This window comes from Moschus berezovskii, chromosome 15 (assembly GCF_049115385.1).
Source record: "Moschus berezovskii isolate FMDL1 chromosome 15, NW_MosBer_1.0, whole genome shotgun sequence".
In the NCBI taxonomy this organism is placed as follows: domain Eukaryota; kingdom Metazoa; phylum Chordata; class Mammalia; order Artiodactyla; family Moschidae; genus Moschus; species Moschus berezovskii.
This window is the reverse complement of record NC_142474.1, coordinates 74509870-74535497: the sequence shown is the minus strand read 5'-3', so window position 1 is coordinate 74535497 and position 25628 is coordinate 74509870. Positions and strand designations below refer to the sequence as shown.

General features: G+C 41.9%; 2 protein-coding genes and 1 pseudogene across 20 annotated transcripts in view; 2 read left to right on the top strand and 1 right to left on the bottom strand.

Moving 5' to 3' along the window:
• LOC129556627 (uncharacterized) overlaps positions 1-17324 on the top strand; it is a 77317-nt gene extending 59993 nt beyond the window's left edge. For 8 of the 9 annotated variants that reach the window (XM_088844289.1, XM_088844287.1, XM_088844290.1 and 5 more), the window contains 2 exons: positions 6856-6926; positions 15565-17324. In XM_088844289.1, the coding sequence (XP_088700415.1) occupies positions 6856-6922 (67 nt within the window). In that variant the 3' untranslated portion in view covers positions 6923-6926; positions 15565-17324. Of the gene's footprint in view, positions 1-6855; positions 6927-7267; positions 7643-15564 lie in introns of those variants that run through there. The other variant, XM_088844283.1, reaches the window with a different exon arrangement.
• Positions 1-25628, top strand: part of LOC148775481 (ankyrin repeat domain-containing protein 26-like) — a 221217-nt pseudogene that overhangs the window by 83994 nt on the left and 111595 nt on the right.
• The window catches only part of LOC129556178 (ankyrin repeat domain-containing protein 26-like), a 90039-nt gene continuing 82852 nt past the window's right edge, over positions 18442-25628 (bottom strand). For 9 of the 11 annotated variants that reach the window (XM_088844232.1, XM_088844234.1, XM_088844241.1 and 6 more), the window contains 4 exons: positions 25064-25278; positions 23600-23816; positions 20233-20278; positions 18442-19116 (listed from right to left, as the gene is read on the bottom strand). In XM_088844232.1, the coding sequence (XP_088700358.1) occupies positions 19001-19116; positions 20233-20278; positions 23600-23816; positions 25064-25278 (594 nt within the window). In that variant the 3' untranslated portion in view covers positions 18442-19000. Of the gene's footprint in view, positions 19117-19363; positions 19762-20232; positions 20279-23599; positions 23817-25063; positions 25279-25628 lie in introns of those variants that run through there. The other 2 variants (XM_088844242.1, XM_088844236.1) reach the window with 2 other exon arrangements.

Here is a 25628-nt window from a genome sequence, read left to right as displayed (position 1 = left end):
GAACATTCTTTGGCATTGCCTTTCTTTGGAATTGGAATGAAAAGACATTTTCCAGTCCTGTAACCACTGCTGAGTCTTCCAAATTTGCTGGCTTGAGTGCAGCACTTTAGTGTACATACATCCATCCTAATCTCCCAATTTGTTCCACTGTCCCCTTTCTCTCCCCTGTGCCCACATATCTGGTCTCTCCATCTGTGTCTTTATTCCCACCCTGGAAATAAATTCGTCTGTACCATTTTTCTAGTTTCCACATATATGTGTTAATATTTGGTATTTGTTTTTCTCTTTCTGACTGCTTCACTCTCTGTGATAGACTCTAGGTTAATCCACATCTCTAGTAATGATCTCATTTTGCTATTTTTCATGGCTGAGTAATATTCCATTGTATATATGTACTGCTTATTCTTTATACATTCCTCTGTTGGACATTTAGGTTTTTTCCATCTCCTGGTTATTTTAAATAGTGCTGCAGTGAGCATTGGGGTGCATATGCTATTTTGAATTATGGTTTTCTTAGGGTATATGCCCAGTAGTGGGGTTTGTAGGTTACTGACAGGTGTATCTCTACTCTTCCTAGAATTCTATAGCTGATCAGCTCCTTTTTGACAATTCTTCAGCACTTATGTTTGTAATAAAGGCCAAAATCTGCAATGATGAATGAAGCATAGTAGTGGCAAATTTTCTACCTCTGTCATGTTGTTGTGAATGATAATTTTTGTGTGTCGTGGAAAAGTTCCAGGTGCTAGAGCTGACAGTGCCTAATCCATATGTAGAAATACAGAAAATATCAAAAGTAGGTAACTAAATCAGTAAATGTATAGTACTGTTACATATTTTATGGTGATCATGGTACTGTGCCTGTGTATAAATATATGGACAAGATAAAGCATTACATAATTGATTACTGTATTAATAAGGTATTTATGTAACAAACAACCACAGATTCTTTGTTGCAGACAACTACAGTCAATGTTTCTAGCTCTCATCTGTCAGTTGGTGGAGTTTAGCTGATTTAGGCTTGACTCAACTAGGTTTTCGGAGAAGGCAATGGCAAGCCACTCCAGTACTGTTGCCTAGAAAATCCCATGGATGGAAGAGCCTGGTAGGCTGCAGTCCGTGGGGTCGCTAAGGGTCGGACACGACTGAGCAACTTCACTTTCCCTTTTCACTTTCACACATTGGAGAAGGAAATGGCAACCCACTCCAGTGTTCTTGCCTGGAGAATCCCAGGGACGGGGGAGCCTGGTGGGCTTCCGTCTATGGGGTCAGACAGAGTCGGACACGACTGAAGTGACTTAGCAGCAGCAGTAGCAGCAACTAGGTTTTGGAGAAGGAAATGGCAACCCACTCCAGTGTTCTTGCCTGGAGAATCCCAGGGACAGGGGAGCCTGGTGGGCTGTCGTCTATGGGGTCGCACAGAGTCGGATACGACTGAAGCGACTTAGCATCAGCAGTAGCAGCAGCAGCTAAGCTTGACTTTAAGTCTACTCCTGGGGCTTTCCTGATAGCTCAGCTGGTAAAGAGTCAACCTACAATGCGGGAGACCCTGGTTCGATTCCTGGTCAGGAAGATCTTCTGGAGAAGGGATAGGCTACCCACTCAGTCTTCTTGGCCTTCCCTTGTGGCTCAGCTGGTAAAGAATCCGCCTGCAATGTGGGAGACCTGGGTTCAATCCCTGGGCTGGGAAGATCCCCTGGAGAAGGGAGAGGCTACCCACTCCAGTATTTTGGCATGGAGAATTCTGTGGACTCTATAGTCCATGGGGTCGTAAGGAGTCAGACACAACTGAGCAATGTTCACACGCACTCACAGCGAGGCTTGACTTCAAGTCCACTCCCAGCTCTGGCTGTGGGTTAGGAATGGTCTTTCCTGCATGTTTTCATCGTGGAGCCCAAGTTCTGGAGCCAAGCCCACAGCCATCTAAAGAAGGCTCTTCTCAGGGTGAAAGCACAACCCACTGAACAAGTACATTTGCAGTCTCTCCTTATGTCATGTCCATGAACATTCCCTTGGCCAAAGCACATTACATGACAAACCCAACCTAGAGGGTCCAATGAGAGGAGCTATAAAGGAAATAGACAGGGAGGGGTGAAGTACAGGAAACAATAATGCAGTCTAACACAATTATAATTATTGCTTTCCATAAAAAGAAAACAGTTATTAAAAAACCTGGACTCTGTTGTGTGTACATGCCTTTCATGCTATACATTTACTCTCATTAGGAGAAGAGATTCATTTTTCTGTGAAAATTAAATTGAAAACTAAAAGAATGTCATTTAGGTTTTTATACAATAGATTTATGGCATTATGTCATGCTAATTCTCTGATAAGAATAGCCACCGAATGACAAACTAGCTTCACAGTTCTTGTGGAAACTCCCTGGGAATCATTCCTATTCATTCACATTTGTAATCCCAGACCAATTCAAAGATTGAGTTGATTGACAATATGATGTTTTTCACTTTTCAAACTAGTCTCAGCCAATTACGTCAGTGTCTCAGAAAATGAGATAGTCAAACATTAACACATAAGCATTGGATATTGATCCCCAGGAAATGGATTCTCAGAAGGTGAACTCATAATTCTTACAAGTATTATGTGGTTAACAGTTACAGTTAGTATATGACTAGTGTGATTGTGATTTGATTGGTAATTAAAATAGTTTGTGAAGTGTTTCATAGAAAAACTCTGCAAATCAAATGATTTAGAAATTAAAATGAGATGTGTCCCAAGAGGTGAGTCGTTGTAATATTTTAAAATAAGTTTGCCTAAATGAGCACGATTTAAGTTTCCTATTACTAGTATTAGGAAGAATTTTAATTTTCTTTGTAGGCAAAAGACACATTCATTTGCATTTTATATAGAAGGAAAGACATTACACATAGAAAGTGTCTCTTCCTTCTATACCAGAAGTGTTGGCAGGTATACTTTTATCCAGTCATAGGAAGCACGATGAACTTGTGGTTGAATGTGCTAGAATTTCAATTAAGTTATGAAATTTGTCAGAATTGCAGTACATTTTCATCTGTGTCTTCTTATGAAACATGGATATGATAATGCCTTTAATTTTCACTCAGATTTTCTTCAGTCATATTACTCATGGTGAAATTCATTCAATAAACTTTTTTTAAATGAGAAGGAGTCAAGAAGTGACAACATCACACCTCTGTGATATTTGTCATTCTCCTCTTCCGTTAGCCTCAGTACGTAACTGTTTCCTGTGCTTTCATGGAATGTTTTATTAGGAAAAGAGTTGTACAGGTGTGGAATAGAAGAAAATATAAACTTTATCCAATATTTAAGAAAGAGTCATGATGTGAAAACCAGGTAGCATGTCCTGAGTTAATAATGAAAAAGTGGCTTCACTGATCTTTTCCCCATATATGGATATATAAGTATATGAAAAATATAGACCCCATACCAAGCAGTAAAGTCAGAGTACTTATGTAGGTTAGTTTTTTTAAAAACTAAATTCTGAATGGCAACTGACCCTAGTACCGCTGTGTTGTTGAAGTGTGGTCTGCATTCCCCATTTTCTTCATAACACATATTCCTAATCCCCTTTTTGTGAAGCCTAGTTAATTATTAAATAGATCAGAGTGTACACACTACTTAAAATTCTCAGATAAGTCATTTCTTAATATTTATTTTGTATTTACTGTTTAAAAAGTTAGCAGTTGTTTGATTCTGTGAAATTGTTCACTTTTACGCTTTCTTTTTGAACTAATTGTTCCTGACTACTAATATAATTTTGAAGTTTGTAACACCCTGGGCCTCCCTGTCATGTATAAATTCTGTGCTCAGTGAGCTCAATACCCACATATAGCTCTGTGTTTATGAAGGCACAGCAAAGTGACGGTTTCAGACAGTCGTCTTGACAGTAAGGCCCCTGGTCTGACTGGCCACTATGTTTATAGGCAAACCAAACTGGACACTGGGCTACCTACAAACAGCCTGGTAAGTACAGAAACTCTGATGGCTTTCTGTTCTCAGTGCCTGAGTCCCCGGCTGGTGGAAGTTGGATATTTAAAGGTGAGCATTAACTCTCCAGGGTCACCACAGAACCATTTAATAAGTAACCAGAGACCTGGAGATGTTCATGTAGTTCTTTAAATACCCAGGTTTTGTTAAGGTGCAGCTCACTGAAGGTCATTCCACAGTTTCAAATATTTAATGTTCTTTCCCAACCGAGTGACCCAGGTCTGGTAGACAAGCTGGTTGATTGCTTATTTGTAGCCGGCCAGTACATAGCCAGCAAATCAAGTTGATGACTATAATAATTTGGCAGGAAAAGCTGATCATCAGATGAAATAGAAGCTCAGAGAGGCTGAAATAAATCTAAGGTATAATATAGCAAACTCATTAGATCAGAGTATATACACACATAAGATTTTTGAACTGAATATCTTTTGAAGGAATACCTTTCAAGCTGAATATCTTTTTGAGCAACTTTTAATTCTGATATATTTCAAACTTACAGAAAATTTGCAAGACTAAAACAAGGAACAGCTCTATATCCTTCATACATATTCAATGATGTTTTATAATTTTTCCCACTGGTTTCATCATTCTATCTACCAAGCTATCAATCCACATATTTTTCTTTTCTGAACCATTTGGAGGTAAGGTGAAGACACAATACCTCTTGACCTCTAAATGATTCCATTTATATATATACACACACACACACACATATATATGTGTGTATATAAATTTACATTACTAGAGTGTATAATTTTCAAAATCAGGAAATTTAATGATACATATCTAATTGTGTTTTTAAAATAAATTATATGATAGAGAAACAAGAAAATGCAAGTGAATGGCTTCAGTTCTGACATTAGTTGCATTGGGGTAAATTGTTATGCTTCATCACTGTGAAATAAAGTGAACTTAATTATTTAATGGTCATATACTGGGCTAAATTTCAGTTATAAACTTGCTAAGTGGTCCAAAAGCTGATTAGATGAGAGTCACTTATTCAATAACTCCTTTGCTTCTTAGTCACCTAGAAGTTTTCCCTTTATTCCCAATGATTTGCCAAGGAAATGATTGTTGGCACTTATTCAAGCACAGTTTTTACACTGCATTTGTAAAGCAGGTTTGAATTAAAGATGAAGGAAGGTTGACTTTGACCTTAATATCCAACCATAACTGTTGTACCTCTTTGGAGCTGAATTTTCAGGTGAACTTCATTGCCGGTGTCCTGGAATTTGATTACCATGTTGGATTTCTAATTTTAAGTATGGACTTAAGTGCCAATACAATTAAGATACAATAAAAATTTGAAAAAAATTATCTAAAATAAAGAACACTCCTAACTTAACAATACAACCTGTGGGAGAGTCAGTGTAGCAATATTAAGTAATATAAACTAACTTTTAGGAAATCAGATTTTTTAAAATGTCACAAATGTATTTAGACTTTCTAATGTAAACAAGCTCTGAAACTCCAATACTTTGGCCACCTCATGCGTCGAGTTGACTCACTGGAAAAAGAGTCTGATGCTAGGAAGGATTGGGGGTGGGAAGAGACGGGGACGACAGAGAATGAGATGGCTGGATGGCATCACCGACTCGATGGACATGAGTTTGAGTGAACTCCGGGAGTTGGTGATGGACAGGGAGGCCTGGCGTGCTGTGATTCATGAGGTCACAAAGAGTCGGACACGACTGAGCAACTGAACTGAACTGAACTGAGTAACTTTTAAGATCTTTTTCCAATAAAAAATAAGTTATTTACATGCTTTTGTCATGTGTTATTACGTCTGTAGACTATTGGGTTTTTGTCATTAGTTTTATTGAGGTATAATTTATGTACAACACAACACACATTTTAAGGGTTTTGACAAGCGTATACAATCTTTGTAACCAGCAACCCAACCAAGATTTCTGCTATCCCAAGGATTCCCTTTTCTCTTCTGTGGCACCGGCTACCTCCCATCTGCAGCCTTAGGCAGCTAAGGATTTTCTTTCCCCTACAGATTATATTTGTCTTTTTTATTGTATTTCTGGAGTCAGCATGCCAGCAATTGCACACTTTTCTGTTCAGGGCCAGTTAGAAGCATAGTGTGTACTCCTTTCTGACTTCTCAGTGCAGTGTCTTTAAGATGGTCCTTAATGACTCTGTTGACTCTGTCTTTTGTTGGTAATTCAATCCTTTTTGTTTTTTTAATTGTGGTAAACAATACAAAACTTAACCGGTGCCATTTCTAACCATTCTTCTGTGTCCATGTCAGTGGCATTAATTATATTCCCATTGTTGTGCAACCATCACCCCTGTTGCCAAAGCTTTTTCATCACCCCAGATAAACTCTACAGCCTTTAAGCAGTAACTACCCACTCTTCTCCCCCCCTCAGCCTGGTAGCCTCTAATCTGCTTTGTTTCTGTGAGGTTGCCTATTCTAGACATTTCAGATGAGTGGCATCATACAATGTTTCTCCTTTTGTGTCTGGCTTGTTTCACTAAGCAGTGTTTTCAAAGTTCATGTTGTTGTATGTATCAGCACTTTTTTGGACTGAGTGATACTCCACTGAATAGATATACTTTGTATGAACATAGGTTTTCAGTTCTCTTGAGTGTATCCCTAGAAGAGGAATTGCTGGATAATATGGGACTTCGAAATTTGACTTTTTGTGGACCCACAAGGCTGTTTTCTATAGGGCTGTGCCATTTTAGGTTCCTCCCTGAATTGGACAAGGGTTCCAGTTTCTCCACATCCTCTCCAACACTTGTCATTAGAGCCATCTTAGTAGTGTGTGGAAGGACTACTGGTTTTTCGTAAGGTACATAAACATTGAGTATTGCCGCAAACTTGGTGGGGGGATTATGAGTGTAATTTTATATGTTCCAGGAGGATGAACTGAGGCAAGTTCTGGAGGAGATGAAAGCTTTATACGAGCAAAACCTACCTGATGTGTAAGTCGGTAAGTTGATATTTTAACAGTTTAAGAAATATGATATGGATGTCAGATCATCTTTACATTGGTTTTTAGATATGATTTGTTGTTTTTTTTTTTTAAATTTTCTGTGAGCCTGACCATCCCCTAGCTATACAGAAGTAGAAGGATTTGTGTTAAATGATTGTTATGTCTCTAGGGACGAAATAGTGCTTGGCACATGGTAGATGTTTGATAACTACTTCTTGTTTGACTGGTATGACTTGAAAGGAATTAGGGTGGATGCAAAAGAGATGACCCAGGAGCAAGTAACAGACCTAACGACCTAACAAGTGAAGTGTATTGTTTCCGCTGCTTGTTTTCGTCAGGTGAGGCCTTAGTCGGCTGAAAGGGAGAACAGGCAGTTTGCACATTTAGCAGGAGCAGCAGTGACTTCCGAAAGCTTGACTGAAGTTGGCTGGGAACTCGTGCGGCGGAACACTACAGCTTGGTAGGCTAGAGGGTTCTGGAGTTGCAGAGCATTTAGAGCCTAACAGGGTAGTTGGCACAGAGGAGAATTTGAGCTGAATGACAGACTTCAGAGGATCCTGTGATTGGGTGAAGAACAAGACACAAGACTCCTACTGCTGGAGGCAAAATGAGTTATTGAGAGCTCATCCTGGAGAGAAGTATGTCTGCAACTTGAGATTTCGTCCCTGGCCTTGTTAGGCAGTGTTTTCATCAGTTAGTTGGGCACAGAAATCAGTAGCGTGTTGTTAGGGTGTGTGGAGTACACAGGACAGCAGGAACACTTTGCAGGGACTGTGTCTAAGGATAGATACTGATGAACGAGGAACTCATCTGCAAGAGGTCTGCAGTGAATGTGAGGGAAATGGAAAGTCCTGCACTCAGGGTCCCAAGTCCTTCATCTGTTCATGCAGCAGATATGCACTCAGCAGTTATGAGCTGATAAAGGGCTCTGGTGTTCCAACTGTAAACAGCAGAATCAAGAGGTTTGCCCCCGTGGCCCTCAACAGCGTCATGCAGAAGGCAGATGTTAAATGCAGGTAAAGAGGGTCAGAGTACCTGCCGTGAAGGAAAACACCACACTGGGAGAGAGAGCCGTGCACTGAAAGTATTGGTAGATTGAGAACTCCTGGAAATTCTCTCCGAGGAAGAGCCTCTTCAGCTGGAGCCTGAGGAAGCGGGTTTTCGTGAGGAAGTAACTGTGGGCAGGAAACAGCATGTGCAAAGGCCCTGAGTCTTGAAAGAGGGTGGCATGCCCAGGGACCTGGTCATTCCCGAAGGCCAGTGTGGCTGGAAGGTAGTGAGCAGGCCGAGGGCGACGCCAGGGGAGATTTCTGAGCATGTGGGGCCAGCGGTGGCATGTTTGTGTTCTGAGGACCACCCTGGCCCCGTGGTGGATATGTATGGCTGAGTCCCTTAGCTGTGCACCTGAAACTGTCACAGTATTGCTAATGGGCAACACTACAACAGGCTCTAGAAAACAGGTGAGAAAAACTGAACATCGACCACAAAGGGAAAAAAACCAATAGGCAGGTTGCAGAGTAGACCTCCTTTCCCACCAAGTGTGGTATGATGCAGAAACACCCCTTTTTCTACATGCTCAGTGAAAACTCCTGGACAAAATCGGCCTAAATATTTTGTTTTCAACGCTTCAGTAGGATACTGGGAAGAAGAGCTGAGTAAAGAAAACAAAGTAACGAAATTCAAATTTTTCATATAATGAGATAGGCAAAATATAGCTGAAAATAATATGTCCAAGCATATGGCTTGAGGAATACAACTCTCTTTATTAGTCTAACTTTTACGTAGACTAATCCTCCTCCTTTGGTTTCAAATTGTCCTGATCCGCTTCTTAAGATGTTAACTCTCTACGCCCTTCATGTGTAGACAGTTTTAACTTTTAAAAGCAGCTGGACGAAATACATATGGATCTGTGAAGAACAGGTTATATACATAATAAATATGTCATGTCAAGCTTTCCTACCATTTACCGACTTGTTAATTGTTCTTTTTAAAAAATGGTACAGTTGGCACCAGAACACTGAAAAAACAAGGAGATGACATTGCTGAGTCTGGAACTTCCGGCTTCTCATCCTTTATGACTCCTCTGAAGGTCATTAACAAGATTATTCTTTTAATCGCTGGCCATGCTTTGCCACTCTGCATCTTTACTGGAGGTGTGTGGATGTTCATAATCTCCTTGCTTAACAACTATCATAGGAAGCAAATTCTGTTCACCTCAAATATCCTGTTCACTCCCCATCAGTCAGGGCCCAGGCCGTGTCCCAGCCCCTCCCAGAGCTGTCCTTCTCTCCCGACCACACTAGCTCACATCCACGCTACTTCTCCTAAATTCCTGCAACTCTCTCTTTAGTATCGCTGAAAATTCAAAACTTACCACTTGACTCTGTCATTTATATATACATATTAAAAGTAAACATATATAAAACACAGTAGGTCAGTGATACGTAAAATATAATATACAAAAAGTATAGAGAGTCCCATGGAATGAAGAATTCCATTGAATTGATTGCAGATGACTTGGTGTATTTTTTCTTGTCCTCTACCTGTATGATATTCATCTGAAATTCAACGGCTATTATTAGAACTACAAGGACTAGACAAATAGGATCTCACCTCCTGGAGTTCCCTGTCAGTACTTTAACCCATGTTCCCTGGTCTCTTGCTCCCTGGAGCTCTTTCTCTTTCGTCTCCAAATTTTTACTCTTTTTATAGGTTTTTCTACAATATTTTCACTTTACCTTTTTTTCTGAGCTGTTTCATTACTTCCATTCTTTACTTGTATAATCTTTCTCAGAAGCACAAGTCCACATACACAGGTTCCCACATCAGCTCTGTGTTTAGGTGCTGTTTTACTGGGCTGTCGCTGTGTTTGACTTATATTTTCATATTCCACAATGTTACAACATGCCAGGAGAGGCAACTATTTTCCTGTCTGCTTCTCATTTTGACCCACATCACACAAAAATGTAGCTAAAGAAAGGGTCGCAGACAGACCATGTGCATGGTTTAAGACGCTGTCCTTTTGTAGAACCACCTTGAACAAACTGTTTCCTGCTGTCAAAATAACTATACTCCCCAAAGCAGTCTGCAGATTGAATGCGTCACCTTCCGAATGGTGTTTTTCACAGAACTAGAACAAAAAATGTTACAGTGGGAATGGGAAAAAAAGACCTCGAAGAGCCAAGCAATGTTGAAAAAGAAAAGCAAGAGCTGACAGAATCAGGTTGCCTGACTTCAGACTATACTACGCACTGAAGTAATCAAGACACTGGTTCTGGCACAAAAACAGAAATATATTGCATAGGGCAATGGAAGAAGATACAAAGTCCAGAGAGAAACCAGTGCACCGACGGTCAAGTAATCTAGGACAAAGGAGGCAAGACGATACAATGGAGAAAAGACAGCCTCTTCAGTAAGTGGTGCCGATAAAAATGGACAGCTACAAGCATAAGAATGAAATTAGACTACTCCCTAACACCATACACGAAAATAAACTCAAAGTAAATTAAAGACCTAAATAGAAGGACAGACCCCACAAAACTCTTTGAGGAGAACATAGCCAGAGCACTCTCTGACATAAATCACAGTGGTATCTTTTTTGACCCACCTCTTAGAGGAATGAAAATAAAAACAAAAATAAGCCAATGGGATCTAATTAAACTTTGCTTCGGCACAGCACAGGTAATCATAAACAAGACAGAAGAGAACCCACAGAATGGGGGACAATATTGGGAAATGACGCAAATGACAAAGGATTAATCTCCAAAATATTCAGACAGCTCAAGGAGCTAAATATCAAAATACAAACAACCCAATCAGTAAATGAGTGTAGGATCTAAATAGATTTTTCTCTATAGAATACCGACAGATGATCAAAAAGCACATGAAAGGATGCTCCACATCACTAATAATTAGAGAAATGCAGAAATACGATAATGAGGTATCATTTCACACCAATCAGAATAGCCACCATTAAAAAATCTACAAATAATAAATGCTGGAGAGAGTGTGGAGAAAAGGGAACCCTCCTACACAGCTTATGGAATGTAACTAGGTACACCCACTGTGGAGAACTCTATGGAAGTTTCTTTAAAAACTTAATATAGACTTGCAATCCCACTCCTGGGCATATATCCAGAGAAAACCATAATTCAAAAAGATGCAAGCACCTCAGTGTTCCAGATTGGGAAAGGAGTACATCAAGGCCGTGTATTGTCACCCTGCTTATTGAACTTATATGCAGAGTACATTTTGCAAAATGCCAGACTGGAGGAAGCACATGTTGGATTCGGGATTGCAGTGAGAAATATCAGTAGCCTCAGATACTCAGATGACACCACCCTTATGGCAGACAGTGAAGAACAAAAGAGCCTCTCGATGAAAGCGAAAGAGGAGAGTGAAAAAGTTGATTAAAAGTCAGTGTTCCAAAAACTAAGATCATGGCCCAGTAACAACCAACAAGAAAGGAGAAGCCACATTTTGTTTGCTTTTGCATCTCTAACATCCAGCACAGAGACCAGACTCTGAAATTGGTTGGCTTTGGTTGTGCGGCTTTTGAAGGACATGATACACACTGAATATCTGAGATGGGGGAATATGACACACAGATTATTTCAAGAAGAGAGATCTTCTTTTTCAATATTTAAATTAGGTTTTTTTTTTAAGTTTTAAAATTGAACTATAGTTGGTTTAAAATATTGTGTTAGTGTCAGTTCTACAGCATAGTGATTCAGTATTTTTGCAGATTTTACTCCAATATAGTTTATTACAAGATATGGGTATACTTCCCTGTACTATACAGTGTATCCTCATTGCTTATCTATTTTATACCTAGTAGTTTGAATCTGTTAATCCCATACTCCTAATTGTTGTAGACTTCTCAGCCTAGGTGAGATACGAATGAAAAGCTCCTAACTAGGAACCTTCCCTCCGCCGCTTGAATCTATTAAAAATAAAGGAGGACACACTAAAAAGAAGAACTAATGGGAATGGAGTTGGACCCTGTGGGACCTCCCCTGCCCCTCCCCCCCCCCCGACTTGTCTGTAGAAAAGCTTTAGCCTCCAAGGCTTTGCCAGAGTCCCAAAGAGCAAACGCAATCAGGGAAGTGAGAAGATGCTGAAACAAATGAAAACAGTGGAGCGAGACAAAATAACAAGCTGAACCTTCAAACAAAGTCAAGGAACTTTGACTCTTCCTCAAGGGCTGCAGAGAACTTTCTGAGCCATATCTGTGAGTTCTTCTGCAGATACTGACACCCGCACCAGGTAGAAGAAGTTAACTGCATGCTGGCTACACCTATGCTTACCCCAGACCGGTTGAAACCTGGTCACAGTTGATGAATCTGACTCCTAAAACCACCCAGTTAGCTCACCACCAACCAGTCCAGAAGGAGGTACACCAGCTGTCAGGCACCTCACACGCGTACCCCTAACGTTGCCTTTCAAAACCCTCCCCTGATTTGGGGAGGAGAGACCCATGTGTGAGTACGGCGGAGTCACTCGCTGCGTAATTGTCGCTGCTGAAACTATCACCCTTTCGTCCACCGGCTCTACTCCAACAGAAAATAAGTATTTTGAAAACTGGCTTTGTCCTTAGGATACCTAAATCGCATATTTTTCTTCATTCTACATTACCAAGAACTGCATTTATTTTTTCAAAAATACCCTATCGGGAAAGGTTTAAGATTTTGTTAATTCTCTCATAAACCAGCCTACCCTCCTTGGAAAGAAAAAATTAACTATTTAACATAAAACTTGGGGACATATTTTTCTATACTGCTATCTGTATACCTATTCCTGTGTGTGAGTTTATGTGTGTCTATATCTAGCTGTTTCTCCCTACTGCAAATACGCTGGGCAACATTTTGAAGCTTGCCCTGCTTTAACAATAAGTCACTGACATTAAAAACATCAACAGCGACAATAAAACCCTTCCCTGGAAGCCATCAGAGAGTTTTGTGTCTTTGGAGAAGGAGCCCTCTGTTCTCCTTGCCTGGCCCTGCATTGGGCACCTTGGAATAAACACCACAATTTCCTTCATCACAACCTGGTGTCAGCAGATTGGTCTGACTGTGCATTGGGCATGTGGACTCGAGTTTGGTTGGGTAACAAACTCTAACCAAGTCCTGCAGGAACATATAGGTTGTGTGCTAGGTTCTCCACAAAACCCAGCCAAGAACTGGGGAAACACTAGACGATTTCAATACTCTCCTTAAGACTGAGAGTTAAAATAACTGGCTAGTGTGAGGGTTAATTTATGTGTCGATTTGATTAGCTTACGATCCCAGCTGTTTGGTCAAATATCAGTTTAGATGTTTTTGTGAACATATATTTCAGATATGATTAGTATTTAAATCTGTAACTGAAAGAAAAAAAAAGTGCAATTCAAGAAAGAAAGATTCAGGTTAAACTGAAAGTCTTCTGAGAAAGAGAAGCGAGGGCTTATAAAAACAAAAAGCCACAGGTTGTGAACAACTGCCTGATGAGAACTGTGACTCCCATATGAGTCAGGAAATATTTGGCCTTACAGAATCACAAGGTATACGGGGCAGGGGTGGTCCGAGAAGTAGCTTGAATTTCTGGCAGATGTTCTGGAGGACTTCAAAGTGGAACACAAATGATCTGAAGCTCAGACTCCCTCCAGGCTGAGACGTGCGTGTGTCACCCTCCTTAATGGCCTCCCGGCTGTTTCAGAGAGCTCTTTAGGGAGCACTGCTGTCATTCCGTCACTAAGTCATGTCCACCTCTTTGCAACCACATGGACTGCAGCGCACCAGGCTATCCTGTCCATCACTAGCTCACGGAGTTTGCTCAAATCAGGGAGGATTACTGACTCCATGATTTTTATTCAACGGAAGGCACTATGAAACCTGTCTCTGCCTTCTGCTGGAGTGAACCACTGTAACAGGGAAGACCCTTCTGTGTTCTATGACGAGTGCAGCACTACAGGGCTGTTGTCCGTGAGCCTCAATCACACACAGCGGCTCAGCACTGGGAGCCCCGCTTCCCACACGATGAGCATTAAGATAAAGCACCTGTGTTTAGCTCCGAGGACACATCCTGACCAAGCCCGGCTGTCAGTGACTGCAGCAAGGGAAGTAACACAACCCCTTCAGAGGCTGACGGGAACCAGGAAGGGTTTGACTTTACTCTTTCTCCTCTGAGTGTAAAACAAGCCTGAATTCTAACTCGGCCAAGATGGTTCTTGGGGACATGAGTCCACCATTTTACCTTGATCCACCAGCATTCCAAACAAAGTTGCTATTGCTTGCCCCAACAGCTCATCTCCTGATTTATCGGCCTATCCTGCAGGAAGTCATGCGGCTGGGTAACACAATGACCCTACCTATGTCTAAGGCCTTCAGGTGAGCATCAGCTCACTGGCTGGTGCTGCTATATGGATCAGTTTGCCAGAGATCTCTTCCTTGCAGACGAGGCAAAGCCTGTGCCAGTTGTAAATTAGCATAGCTCCCTGGACTCAGGTGCCTGCCATTGAGGAGAGCAAAAACTTTACCCTTCTAGATTCATCTGGCAGATTAAGAATCAACTTAACATGAGACAGATTAACAGGAAGAAAAGCAAACAGAAGGTTAACAACATGTATACTTCTGTACATATGGGTGAGTCCCAGAAAACCTGAGTAACTCATCAGAATGGTTGAAACCCTCACCTCAATGCCATCTTCAGTTAGAGACAAAGGAGGATGTCGTGGGTAGTGGTTTGGGAATGCAAAGTGGAGGAGGGTGATTCACATGGAGATGGAAAAGCAAGTGTTTGGAGCCCTCTGGAAAGATCTGCAGTTCCCCTGACCACACCTGGCCCACGTTCTTTTCTCGGTATCTCTGGTAGCTCTCTTCCTGGGCCAGCCCCTTTATCTAAACTACTCAACAGTCAGGGAGGTAGTCAAAAGAAAGACTCTGAGTCTTTTCTTAAAAATACTCTGACTACAGTCATCCTCTGGACAAAGAGACACATTTTGGGGTGACCAATTTTGCTTCCCTCCAACGCCCTGCATGAGGTAGAAAAGGTTAATATGGAAACCCAAGGAGGAAGCCACCTGCTTCCTAAAATAGTCCTGAAAAGTTTTGCGGGACTTGCTTAGATGCCTGAATACAAGACTTGGGGGACGTTAGCTGAGACCAGTTTCTTTTGCTAGGTAAGGGTCTTGCTGATTAAATGTTGCCTAAGACAAGCCAAAAGGATTTGGTGCCCATCAACTTCAAGTTTCCTTGGACTGGTTACAGTGGCTGAACTGCGGCCTAAAACTCTTCTCGGAACGAGAGGGGAAATTGCGGGAAATAAACTTCCCTGGGCTTTCTCAGAGGCTCTTTGTCTCTCACATCTCCAGCCATTCATCTCATTCATTGCTCCAACCTGAAAGGATTCATAGTCTCATCTCCCCAAGGAGACTACATATTATAGTTTAGGGTAGGTCCCCCGAAGGCGCTCTGTCTCATTAAGAATTTATATTTCAAGGAGGGATGCGGCCAAGATCTGGCTCCTTGAGAGATTTCATTATCAGCAAAGCCTATGAACAGTTACCAGGTTTAAAAAAAAAAAAAAGGAAAGAAAAAAACCAACTTAGGAATAAAAATACTAACCTCCTTTCCCTTGTGCTTTGTCCTCTTGCTCACAGGGTGATACCTGCAGAGGCCTTGCTCCCAGCCCTTCAACCGCAGTTCCTGGTGTGAACCGGCTTGGCCGACGCTCCTGCTTGGGGTAGGGGGATCCTGTGTGTAGATGCTGCACAGGACACCTTAATGCAAGATGGCAACGAGCCCTGTGAGCCCCCTTACCTGGAGCAGCTGCACCTGTCTCTGCTCCCAGAGCCCTCCAACTCCACCCCCGCCCTGCTGAGGAAAGCCCTGTGGAGCAGCCCCACCCGCGGCCTATTGGAGAGCATGGGCTGTACAGCAGGGCGCCCCCCTTTCAGTTCCTTTGCTTCTCAACACAACTCATTCCATTGGCAGAGGGACACTGGGCAGAAGGACCCTTTGGGGTGGGTTAACATATCAAAGGCCGAGTAAGGAGGAGATCCTTCCCAGGAGAGGAAAAGGCCCTTCAGAAGCAGCAGGGACAAGGTTTCCTGCCATCCTGCACCTGCTGGTGTGGACCAACTGACTGACCTGCTCTCAGCACATGGCCCCAGGTGCAGTCCTGGGCGAGGGGGCAACACCTGTATGTTTACTGTGAGATATTTAATAAGCACTGTGTCTCTGATCGCAGTAACCTGTCCGTGCCTTCAGGATAAAAGAAATCGATACTGAAAGTCCAGCCAAAAGAGTGTCTCAAAGAGGTGAGTGACAGTGAACGCCAAGAGGAAGGAGACATTCAGACAAACAAGGACTGGAGAGGTGTGGCTTTGATTCAGCGACGTGGAGGTCATCAGTGACTCGGGAGCCGTTCTGAGGGAAAGAAAGGGAAGACGGTCTAGAGTTGCTAGAGATAGAGGCAAACCTTTCAGGAAGTTTGTTGTGGGACCTAAGACTGTCTGGGACACGTGAGCGGGGAAGAGCAGGGTGAGAAATTTATAGAAAGGAGATTTGAAATCATCACCAGAAGATACAAATTAACAAAATAAAGCAGCAGGATCACTGGGCAGTGCAGCACCCAGACACGAGTCACGGGGACAGGGTGAGGGGGAGGATCAGCAGTCTCACCTGAAACTGGAGTTCTGCCAAGTCAGACACCGAGAGGACAGAAGGAAAAGGGGATCAGGATTAAGTGAGCACTAGGACCTTGTCAGCTCTTGGAATTGTGGAGGAAAACACTTCCTCCACCCTCGTAGGTTCAGTGTTTGGGAATCTGCAAATTAAACTGTTAAAAGCAGATCACCATGAGAAAAAACACTGAACAGCTTTCTAGCAGTCATGTACACGTGTGACATTTGGACCATAAGGCTGAGCACCGAAGAGTCAATGCTTTCAATCTGTGGTGCTGGAGAAGACTCTTCAGAGTCCCTTGGACAGCAAGGAGAACGGACCAGTCAGTCTTAAAAGAAACCAACCCTGAATATTTTCACTGGAAGGACTGATGCTGAAGCTCCAACGCTTTGGCCACCTGATGTAAAGAGCCGACTTACTGGAAGAGACTCTGATGCTTGGAAAGATCGAGGGCCGGAGGAAAAGTGGGCGACAAGGAATGAGACGGTTCGATGGCATCCTCTACTCAGTGGACGTGAGTATGAGCAGACTCTGGGAGATGGTGACAGACAGGGAAGCCTGGCGTGCTGCAGTCCACGGGGTCACAAAGAGTTGGACACAACTGATCCACTGGACAATAACAACAGCATGCAAAGCTTCACACAGAAATGTGACTTGAAGGGGAGGCTACAACTGGGAGTTGCTATACTACTCAATAAATGACAGGGAGTAGGAGACAAAGGCATCTTCTGAATAACAGGTGACGTGGGGGAGGAGGGGCACTTATGGGAGAACAAATAACATTTCGGAAAGATAAATGGTACTTTAGGAGGATATATGGGAGATAGGGGAGTTTTGTGAAAATGTCTGTTTGTCTGGTGCTTGGAACTTATCTCCAATTTTAAGACTTTTTCCAAAACTCAAACAAAAATAGATAGGTTGATAGGTAAAGAAAAGGTGAAAAGTCTTCGGCAAATCTTATTTATCTATGAGGAACTTTTCTCTAATTTGAAGACTCTTTCCAAAAGTAAATCAAAAGTCAATTAACACTGACTCAAATGCATTCCTTTTTAGAGCCGAATAATAGACAACTTCTTTATCCATTCATCTGCTGATGGGACATGCCCTAGCTATTGTAAATGCTAGGAAATACATAGAACGAAAAGAGTGCAAGAAATCCATAGACATTTTCAGATTTTTTTAAGCTATGGACATAACTGCAATGAACACTGGGGTACGTGTGGTTATTTTTTTGGACTTTGCTGTACGATGCAGAGAACCCAAAGCTGGTGGTTTGTGACAAACTAGAGGGCTGGAATCGGGCGGGAGGTGGGAGGGTGGTTCAGGAAGGAGGGTTCATATGTATATCTATGGCGGATTCAGGCTGATGTATGGCAGAAACCATCACAATATTGTAAAGTAATTATCCTCTGATTAAAAATAAAAATTAGGAAAAGTTAACTCATTTAAGAGGCAAAAACTCAGGCAAATCTTATTTCCCCATGAGGAAAGATCTATGAATCAGTGTTTAAAGGTGCATGTAGTGAATTTTAACTCCAGTACTCTTGCCTGGAAAATCCCATGGATGGAGGAGCCTGGTAGGCTGCATTCCATGGGGTCGCTAAGGGTCGGACACGACTGAGCGACTTCACTTTCACTTTTCACTTTCACACATTGGAGAAGGAAATGGCGACCCACTCCAGTGTTCTTGCCTGGAGAATCCCAGGGACGGGGGAGCCTGGTGGGCTTCCGTCTATGGGGTCACACAGAGTCAGACACGACTGAAGTGACTCAGCAGCAGCAGCAGTGAGTTTTATGCCACTATTAACAGTTATAATACCTCAAAACATTGACAGTAGCCGTAACAGCAGTAGCTAAATCTTTAGGTCTATATATGGTGATAAAAACTGGAAAATACAGAAAAGCTCTCAATCAACACCACTAAATAGTAATGACAAGTTTGGTTTTTGGGGTGCTGTTTAAAAACCTGGTATTAGGGCTCAGTTTGAGTTTGTAAAGGGCGTCTCTGGTGGCTCTTACGGTAAACAGTCCCAACTGCAATGTGGGTGACGACTCCGGTTGATCCCAGGGTCTGGATGATCCCCTGGAGAAGGGAATGGCTCCCCAATCCGTTATTCTTGCCTGGAGAATTCCAGGGACATAGGAGCCTGGTGGCCTACAGTCCATGGGCTCGCAAAGAGTTGGAGTGAGTGACTGACACCTTCACTTTGAACATGGAAAACTCAACAGTGCTGATGTTTCTGCTTAAAAGTAAGTTAGATGCAGAGAAACACGGATTAAAATGCCGTATAAATTTTCATGATACACACATAATACAAAAATATTTTCCTTTAATAAAGATTTTCTCATCACGTTTAACAGGAAACAACTAAAAATCTCATGGAAATGGTCCAGTAGGGATTTTTTTCTTTAAAATCTGTATCTATTATTTGATGTTGTCACAGGTAGGTCCTGATACAGATTTGATCTACCAGCAGATAATAGAGAGGACACTCTAGAGAATTCAGATTCAAGTCCAGCTGCATCTGGAAAGAGACAGTTATTTATCGAAAATGCTTGAGGTCACAACGTATTAGCTAAAACAAAACAAAAATACACCTGAGACCTTTCCTAATGTTCTGAAGAATGAAACATATCTATACATGACATGACACAAAACACAAGATAATGCACTATGCCCATGGTTGAATGTGTGGCTGAGCATCAGAGCTTCTGGTTTTCTCATTCTTCATTCATTCGGTCAGTAACTATGTGCAAAGGTGCTGTGACAAGCACTGGAAGTTACACGATGAAGGTGACCCAGTGCACCCTGAACACGATACGCTATCAAGTGGAAAAATAGATGAACAGGCAATTTCCATACAGAGTCATAAGTACTAGGACAGATACAAAAGATGGCACAAGGAACGCTCAGGAGGGACAGCCAGTTTGTGTCAATGCTGCCAGCTTTTGGGGGGAGGTGCTATGGAAGTAGATATTGAAGGACGGGAGAAAGCACAGGAGATGGACGGGAGAAGCAAGACAAAGACCGGCGGTGAGGAAGCCCACCTGTGGGATCCTACACAGTCTGGCTGCTTAGATGCAGAGCTGAGGGGCAGAGGAGGGTGGTAAGGAGATGAGGCCGACGACTTTGGCAGGACCCAAACTGATGTGGGTGTTTCGAGCTTTTGCTGAGGGTGAAAGATAAACTAGTGAGAAAGTGAATGACGGGGAAATTTTAAAGTCACCCACCAAGTGACAGCTACACAAACGTGACTGTTTGAGTCTGGGTTTCCTAGTCTTAACCACTCCCAAGCCCTTGAGACACTGATGAACTCCATGTTTTCTGAGAATAGTGTCAGGGTGCAGGCTGAGAGTTCCACAGGGATGGCAGAAGCAGAGGAAGGATATAGCCATAAATGAAAAGAAATACTTAGACCTTTTCAGATGTTTTTAAAGCTCTGCAACATAATAAATAAATAAGGAATAAGGATATTTTTCACTATGATTGCTCATGTTTTCACATTTTTCATTAGCTATGTATAAGAAAAAGTATATAACACAGCATTTGTTATACAAACAATGAAAAGAGATGCCACTGACTCTTTACAGTATTTCAAAAATCAATGTCTAAATTTAATTCATACGTTTTGGCAACATACCTTTTTCTACTTCTCTAGTTAGACTCTTTAGAAACTTCCGCTGCCTCTGAAATAAGTCAAATATTATTTATGCTTAAGTTACACAAGAGATATTATCACAGAAATGATACACAACTTAATACATGTGACATTTAAATAATACTTTTAGAGACTAGACCTAACTTGATTACGGAGCAGAAAAATAATCACATAAATAGAAGAAAATGAATTCCTACTTACTCTGCTTTTAGATTATACAGAACATATATATGGAATGCTATTTAGAGTAATTTGATAAAAGTACAATAAATGTCAGTCTATCGAGTGCACATAATTTCAGAGGTTACGGAATGACCCATAATCCTAGGAACGACTCACAAGATCACTATCTTCTCCTCTAACAGCTCTTGCCCTAAATATGGACTTCCGAGACCTTTCTTTTGATTTCTAGGTGAGGGTCGTGTTCACATGGAGGAAGTAGGTTGGAGTTGAACGTTAACAAGGAGAACACATCTGCAATTTTCTTTAAACTCTTCCATTTAACGAAAACATAGAAAGGTGAGAAGATTATACACAAGAAAACAATGTACCAGCAAGATTTAATTCTGAACACGTTTAGTGAGAAGGATTCTCTCATAACTGTTAAGTTTCCGAACTATGTCTCATAGAGGGAGAAGGTCCCACAGGGGTCACTGCAGGGTTGAGAAACAGAAGTCACAGCTGGAGGGGCTCTGAACGCTCCTTATTTAAAGGGCTCTAAACTTGTGTCCGTTTTATATAATACGGTTCTACGCAACAGTGTTTGTTTTGTTTTGTTTTAAAGAAAGGTTGTCTATTTTGAAAAAAAGAAAAATTCTTTTTTAAGGTATGAGAGTCATGGATTTAGTCAAAGTTCCTAATGCTATGAAAGGAGTAGCAAATGGCCTTCTTACTGAGCCCAGAGTCCTCTGCCAGCTACTTCCTCATATTAAGAAAACAACACATAAATTCTAACTAAAACATAGAGAACATGAATATGGAAAACCTTATATAGTTCAATAATGCTTGTGGCATGACATGACATAGTAGCTTTCTAACTAAATTCTATGTTTTAAAGGCATGAACAAGAATACATTTTTATCAAACTCCTATTTGTAGCAGTCGATATAGCTAATTTACACAGCACAGCAGTTTTTTAAACACAGGACAGGGAACTTAAAGGAGAAAATTTTTAGTTGAATCAAGCAGGCCAAAACTGAAGAGATTCATCCTTAAAAGGACGTTCGTTTCCTCCAGATTAAAGAAAAAAACCTGGCTTAATAAAATTTGTCAACAAATGAATTATCCATATTTTGCATTATTTAGGACAAAATGTGAAACACCAAACAGATCTCTCTTTACTCTCTAATATACTTCTATCCAAGCTCTCATCATTAGTTCAGTTCAGTGCAGTCCAGTCGCTCAGTCGTGTCCGACTCTTTGCGACCCCATGAATCACAGCACACCAGGCCTCCCTGTCCATCACCAACTCCCGGAGTTCACTCAAATATATGTCCATCGAGTCGGTGATGCCATCCAGCCATCTCATTCTCTGTCGTCCCCGTCTCCTCCCACCCCCAAACTTTTTTCCAGTGAGTCAACTCGTCTCATTAGTTAGTATATACAAAAATGTATGCGTATAATCTCAATCCAAATCTAAATCCAGTCAGAAATTACAGTTGAACTTCATTTCCTCAGCCTGAAGTTTGAAGGGGAGGACTTATACTCCTACCCTCCTCATGAGAAGCGAGGAGATTCACCTAACGGGTGAGTTAGGAATGAAGTGAGAAGGAGCGAAGAAGTGCTTGCTTGGTTCCGAATCTCTCCTTGGAAAAGTTGTATGTGCCCACAGCACCGTGAACTTGGGTGTGCAGTAGGCAGCCTGCCGCAGGGACGGGGAGCAAGCATTTGCTTCCACCTCTTAGGCCTGACTTGGGATGAAGTGTTCGGAGGCCTGCTGTGACTGCACCGCTAAAACACGTCCTCCAGGTTCGTGGCTCTCAATACTAAGACCCAACATAGCCGCAGTGCTGTCAAAGAAACTTTAGATTGCTCTTCTATGATGGCAAGAAGCCAAATGAGAAAACAGGTTGAGATTGCATTTAACAAGGGCTACTTTTCTCTGGATGTGAGAGTTGGACTATAAAGAAAGCTGAGCGCCAAAGAATTGATGCTTTTGAACTGTGGTGTTGCAGAAGACTCTTGAGAGTCCCTTGGACTGCAAGGAGATCTAACCAGTCCATCCAAAAGAAAATCAGTCCTGAATATTCACTGGAAGGACTGATGCTGAAGCTGAAACTCCAATACTTTGGCCACCTGATGTGAAGAACCGACGCATTGGAAAAGACCCTCATGCTGGAAAGACTGAAGGCGGGAGGGGAGAGAAGGGGACGAAAGAGGATGAGATGGTTGGAAGGCCTCACCGACTCGATGGCATGAGTCTGAGTACGCTCCGGGAGTTGGTGATGGACAGGGAAGCCTGGCATGCTGCAGTCCATGGGGTCGCAAAGAGGCAAACACGACTGAGCGACTGAACTCAACTCAACTTTCCTCTGCATCACCAACATCGTGAAAACACCATCAAAACCATGAACCCGTGTGCACTGACTGGATATCTGAATCACAGTGATTACACAATGAAGACTACTTCCAATTTAAAGACTCCCTGTCATTACGATCTTAGTCATCATTCATCCAGGTGATGGATGACACAGACAGAAGTGAGCTTCATTTACAAGTTTTAAATATTTGATTTAACTACAAACTTAGAAACATTCTACAACTGCTCACCAAGATACGTTTTAGAAATTTAAATCAAAATTCTGTCAGTAAAATAGCAATTAAAGATGTACTCTTGTGTAAGAAAATGACAAAAAATGATAACCTAAAACTAGAAATTAATCTTTTGATTTAGTATGACAAGTTTCTTTAATTCATAAAAAGGATTTATCTAGGATTCCTTCAAATGAAAAAATCACCCATATGTGGTTAGTGTTTCGATGCCAGTCTTTCACTTATGCCTTAGAAAAACTGCGGTGCGTGCAGCAGAGGTCGGAAATGATGAACCACCGCCAAAGTGAAATCAATTAGAAAGTGAGTCAAACATCTGCAAAGTATACTTTCGGTTACTTGGCAATAAGATTTCATTTCTACAGTAGAATTTAAATTCACATTTTCAAGAAACTTAAGAAGTTAATAAGTATCCCTCAAAAATGAGAAATCTAGGAGAAAAACAATCAAAATGTTTATTAATTATGGCTTTTACTTAGTGTGCGTAAGTCAAATAAACAACTCAGTAGTTCAAACTAAAACCAAGAATCATTCATATAAGAAATCTGAAACCCAAGGAAAAGAAGGTAATAGAACTAACCTTGAGCAAGTAGGTCACCATGCTGTGATTTGAAGGGAGTGGAACTCCTGCATTTGCTCTTGGACAAAGATTTGAATTGAACGTTACGGTATTACTGAAATTTCCAATGCAAGGGGGCTCCAGGACTGGCCTCCTGCTAAGGGTGCTGAATAATGATCTGTTCAGCTGTTTCTCCAGCTCACGCTTGGTGCGCATCTCCGCCAGCCTCTCAGTAGCCCTGGGGAAGATGGAAAACACCAATTTCATTCATGCTTCTCTAAATGATTTGCATTTTTTAAGTTGCCATATAGTAAATGGAATGTCCCATTAAACTGTTTGAACACTGAAAACACAGAGCAGACCTACTATTAATCAATGACAGTTGTAAGCTTGCTCGAAAGTACACGTGCGTCTGGGGCTCCTCACGCAACAAGTCACGGTTGGGAGCGGAGAGAAAGGGCGTCAGAGAGAAAGGGAGGTGGCCTCACAGTGACACCTGCCGCCTCGGGGACACACCTGCCTCCAGGAAACAGTTCCGGGATGAAGACACACGCCATCCCACAAAGCCATTCTCAAGTGCTTCCTTTCACCACCCTTGTATATACTTTTCTCTCATGACCTCGGAGAAATTAAGCATTTGGCTCTGAGGAATCACCTAGAGCCACAATCTCGAGGGAAGGACGAGAAAGTCAAGGGGTGACAAAAGGGCTAAAACACCCCAGGAACAATGACAAGTATCCCCTGCTTTTCCAAAGTTCACTTCATGTTACTTCACGTCTACGAAGGGCCTATATAGGCCCCCTGTATTTCATAATCAAAAAACAAAAAAATCTGAGGAGAATTTTCGGTTTCATTTCAAAAAGCAAAAACTCTAAACAGCGTTCAGTGTATGTCTTTACAGTGAGAGGCATCGCGTTCCCCAAGCAGGGAGACCGGCCCCACTGAGCTCCTTCCCCGGGAGCCACACCCCACATCCCAGCATCAAGTCTCCACAGCCCTGAACCCTGTCTGAGCACCTGTGCTTCCCAGCTGTGCACTTATTTTAGGCATCGACTAGCACAACGTGTCCTCGGGTACCTGCTTCTTTGCTGTGTGCTGTTTTGACTTATGAAAGGCGTCCTAGGAGTGCTCTGCTTTCAGACGGCAGGGAAACCTGGACTCGGCACTGCGGGTTGGATCTGCCCTTTCCAGCCTCCACACACCCCCTCCGTCAGGTCACCATGTTAGTTTCAGACACTTTGTCAATCACCCTGCCTTTCACCCCTGTGTGAATATTCCCCTATTTCACAAGCATGCTTTTACTTAGTGTAGGAAAACTTACAAGGATATAGTACTACTCATTTTTCTTAGGGTGCCCTCTAGCAGTGACTATGGTGTTAGCTTTCACTTCCCACTAATCTCGGGAAACAAGCTGTATAAAAATTAGGCTTCAGAGACAAATTAATGGACTAAATTTATTTTCTGTGATTCTGGGTTTTGACTTACTTGTCTAGTTTACTTTCCAATTCCTTTCTAAGTTTTAGTTCCTCTAGGTAGAGTTTCTTATAGTTTTCCAACTCCGCTTTATCAGAATCTTGAGAAGTTTTCATCTTGGAGAGTTCAGATTCCAAGTCTTTACATCTGAGTTCCATGGGACTTCTTATGGAAGCAATATGCTCCTCTAGGAACTGCTGTAAGTTTTCTTCAGATGCTGCTTGTATCTAAGTCAAATTTAAAAAGATACATTTTTAAAAATGATTATAACCTGAATAATTATATTTGTTACATTTAGTTTTGACTCAGTAATTCAGAGAGAGATTTTTTTTTAATTTATTTAACTGGAGGCTAATTATATTATTGTATTGGTTTTGCATACATTGACATGAATCTGCCCCGGGTGTACGTGTGTTCCCCATCTTGAACCCCCTTCCCCATCCCATCCCTCTGGTTCATCCCAGTACACCAGCCCCGAGCATCCTGTATCATGCATCGAACCTGGACTGGCTATTCGTTTCACACATGGCAACATACATGTTTCAATGCTATTCTCCCAAATCATCCCACCCTCGCC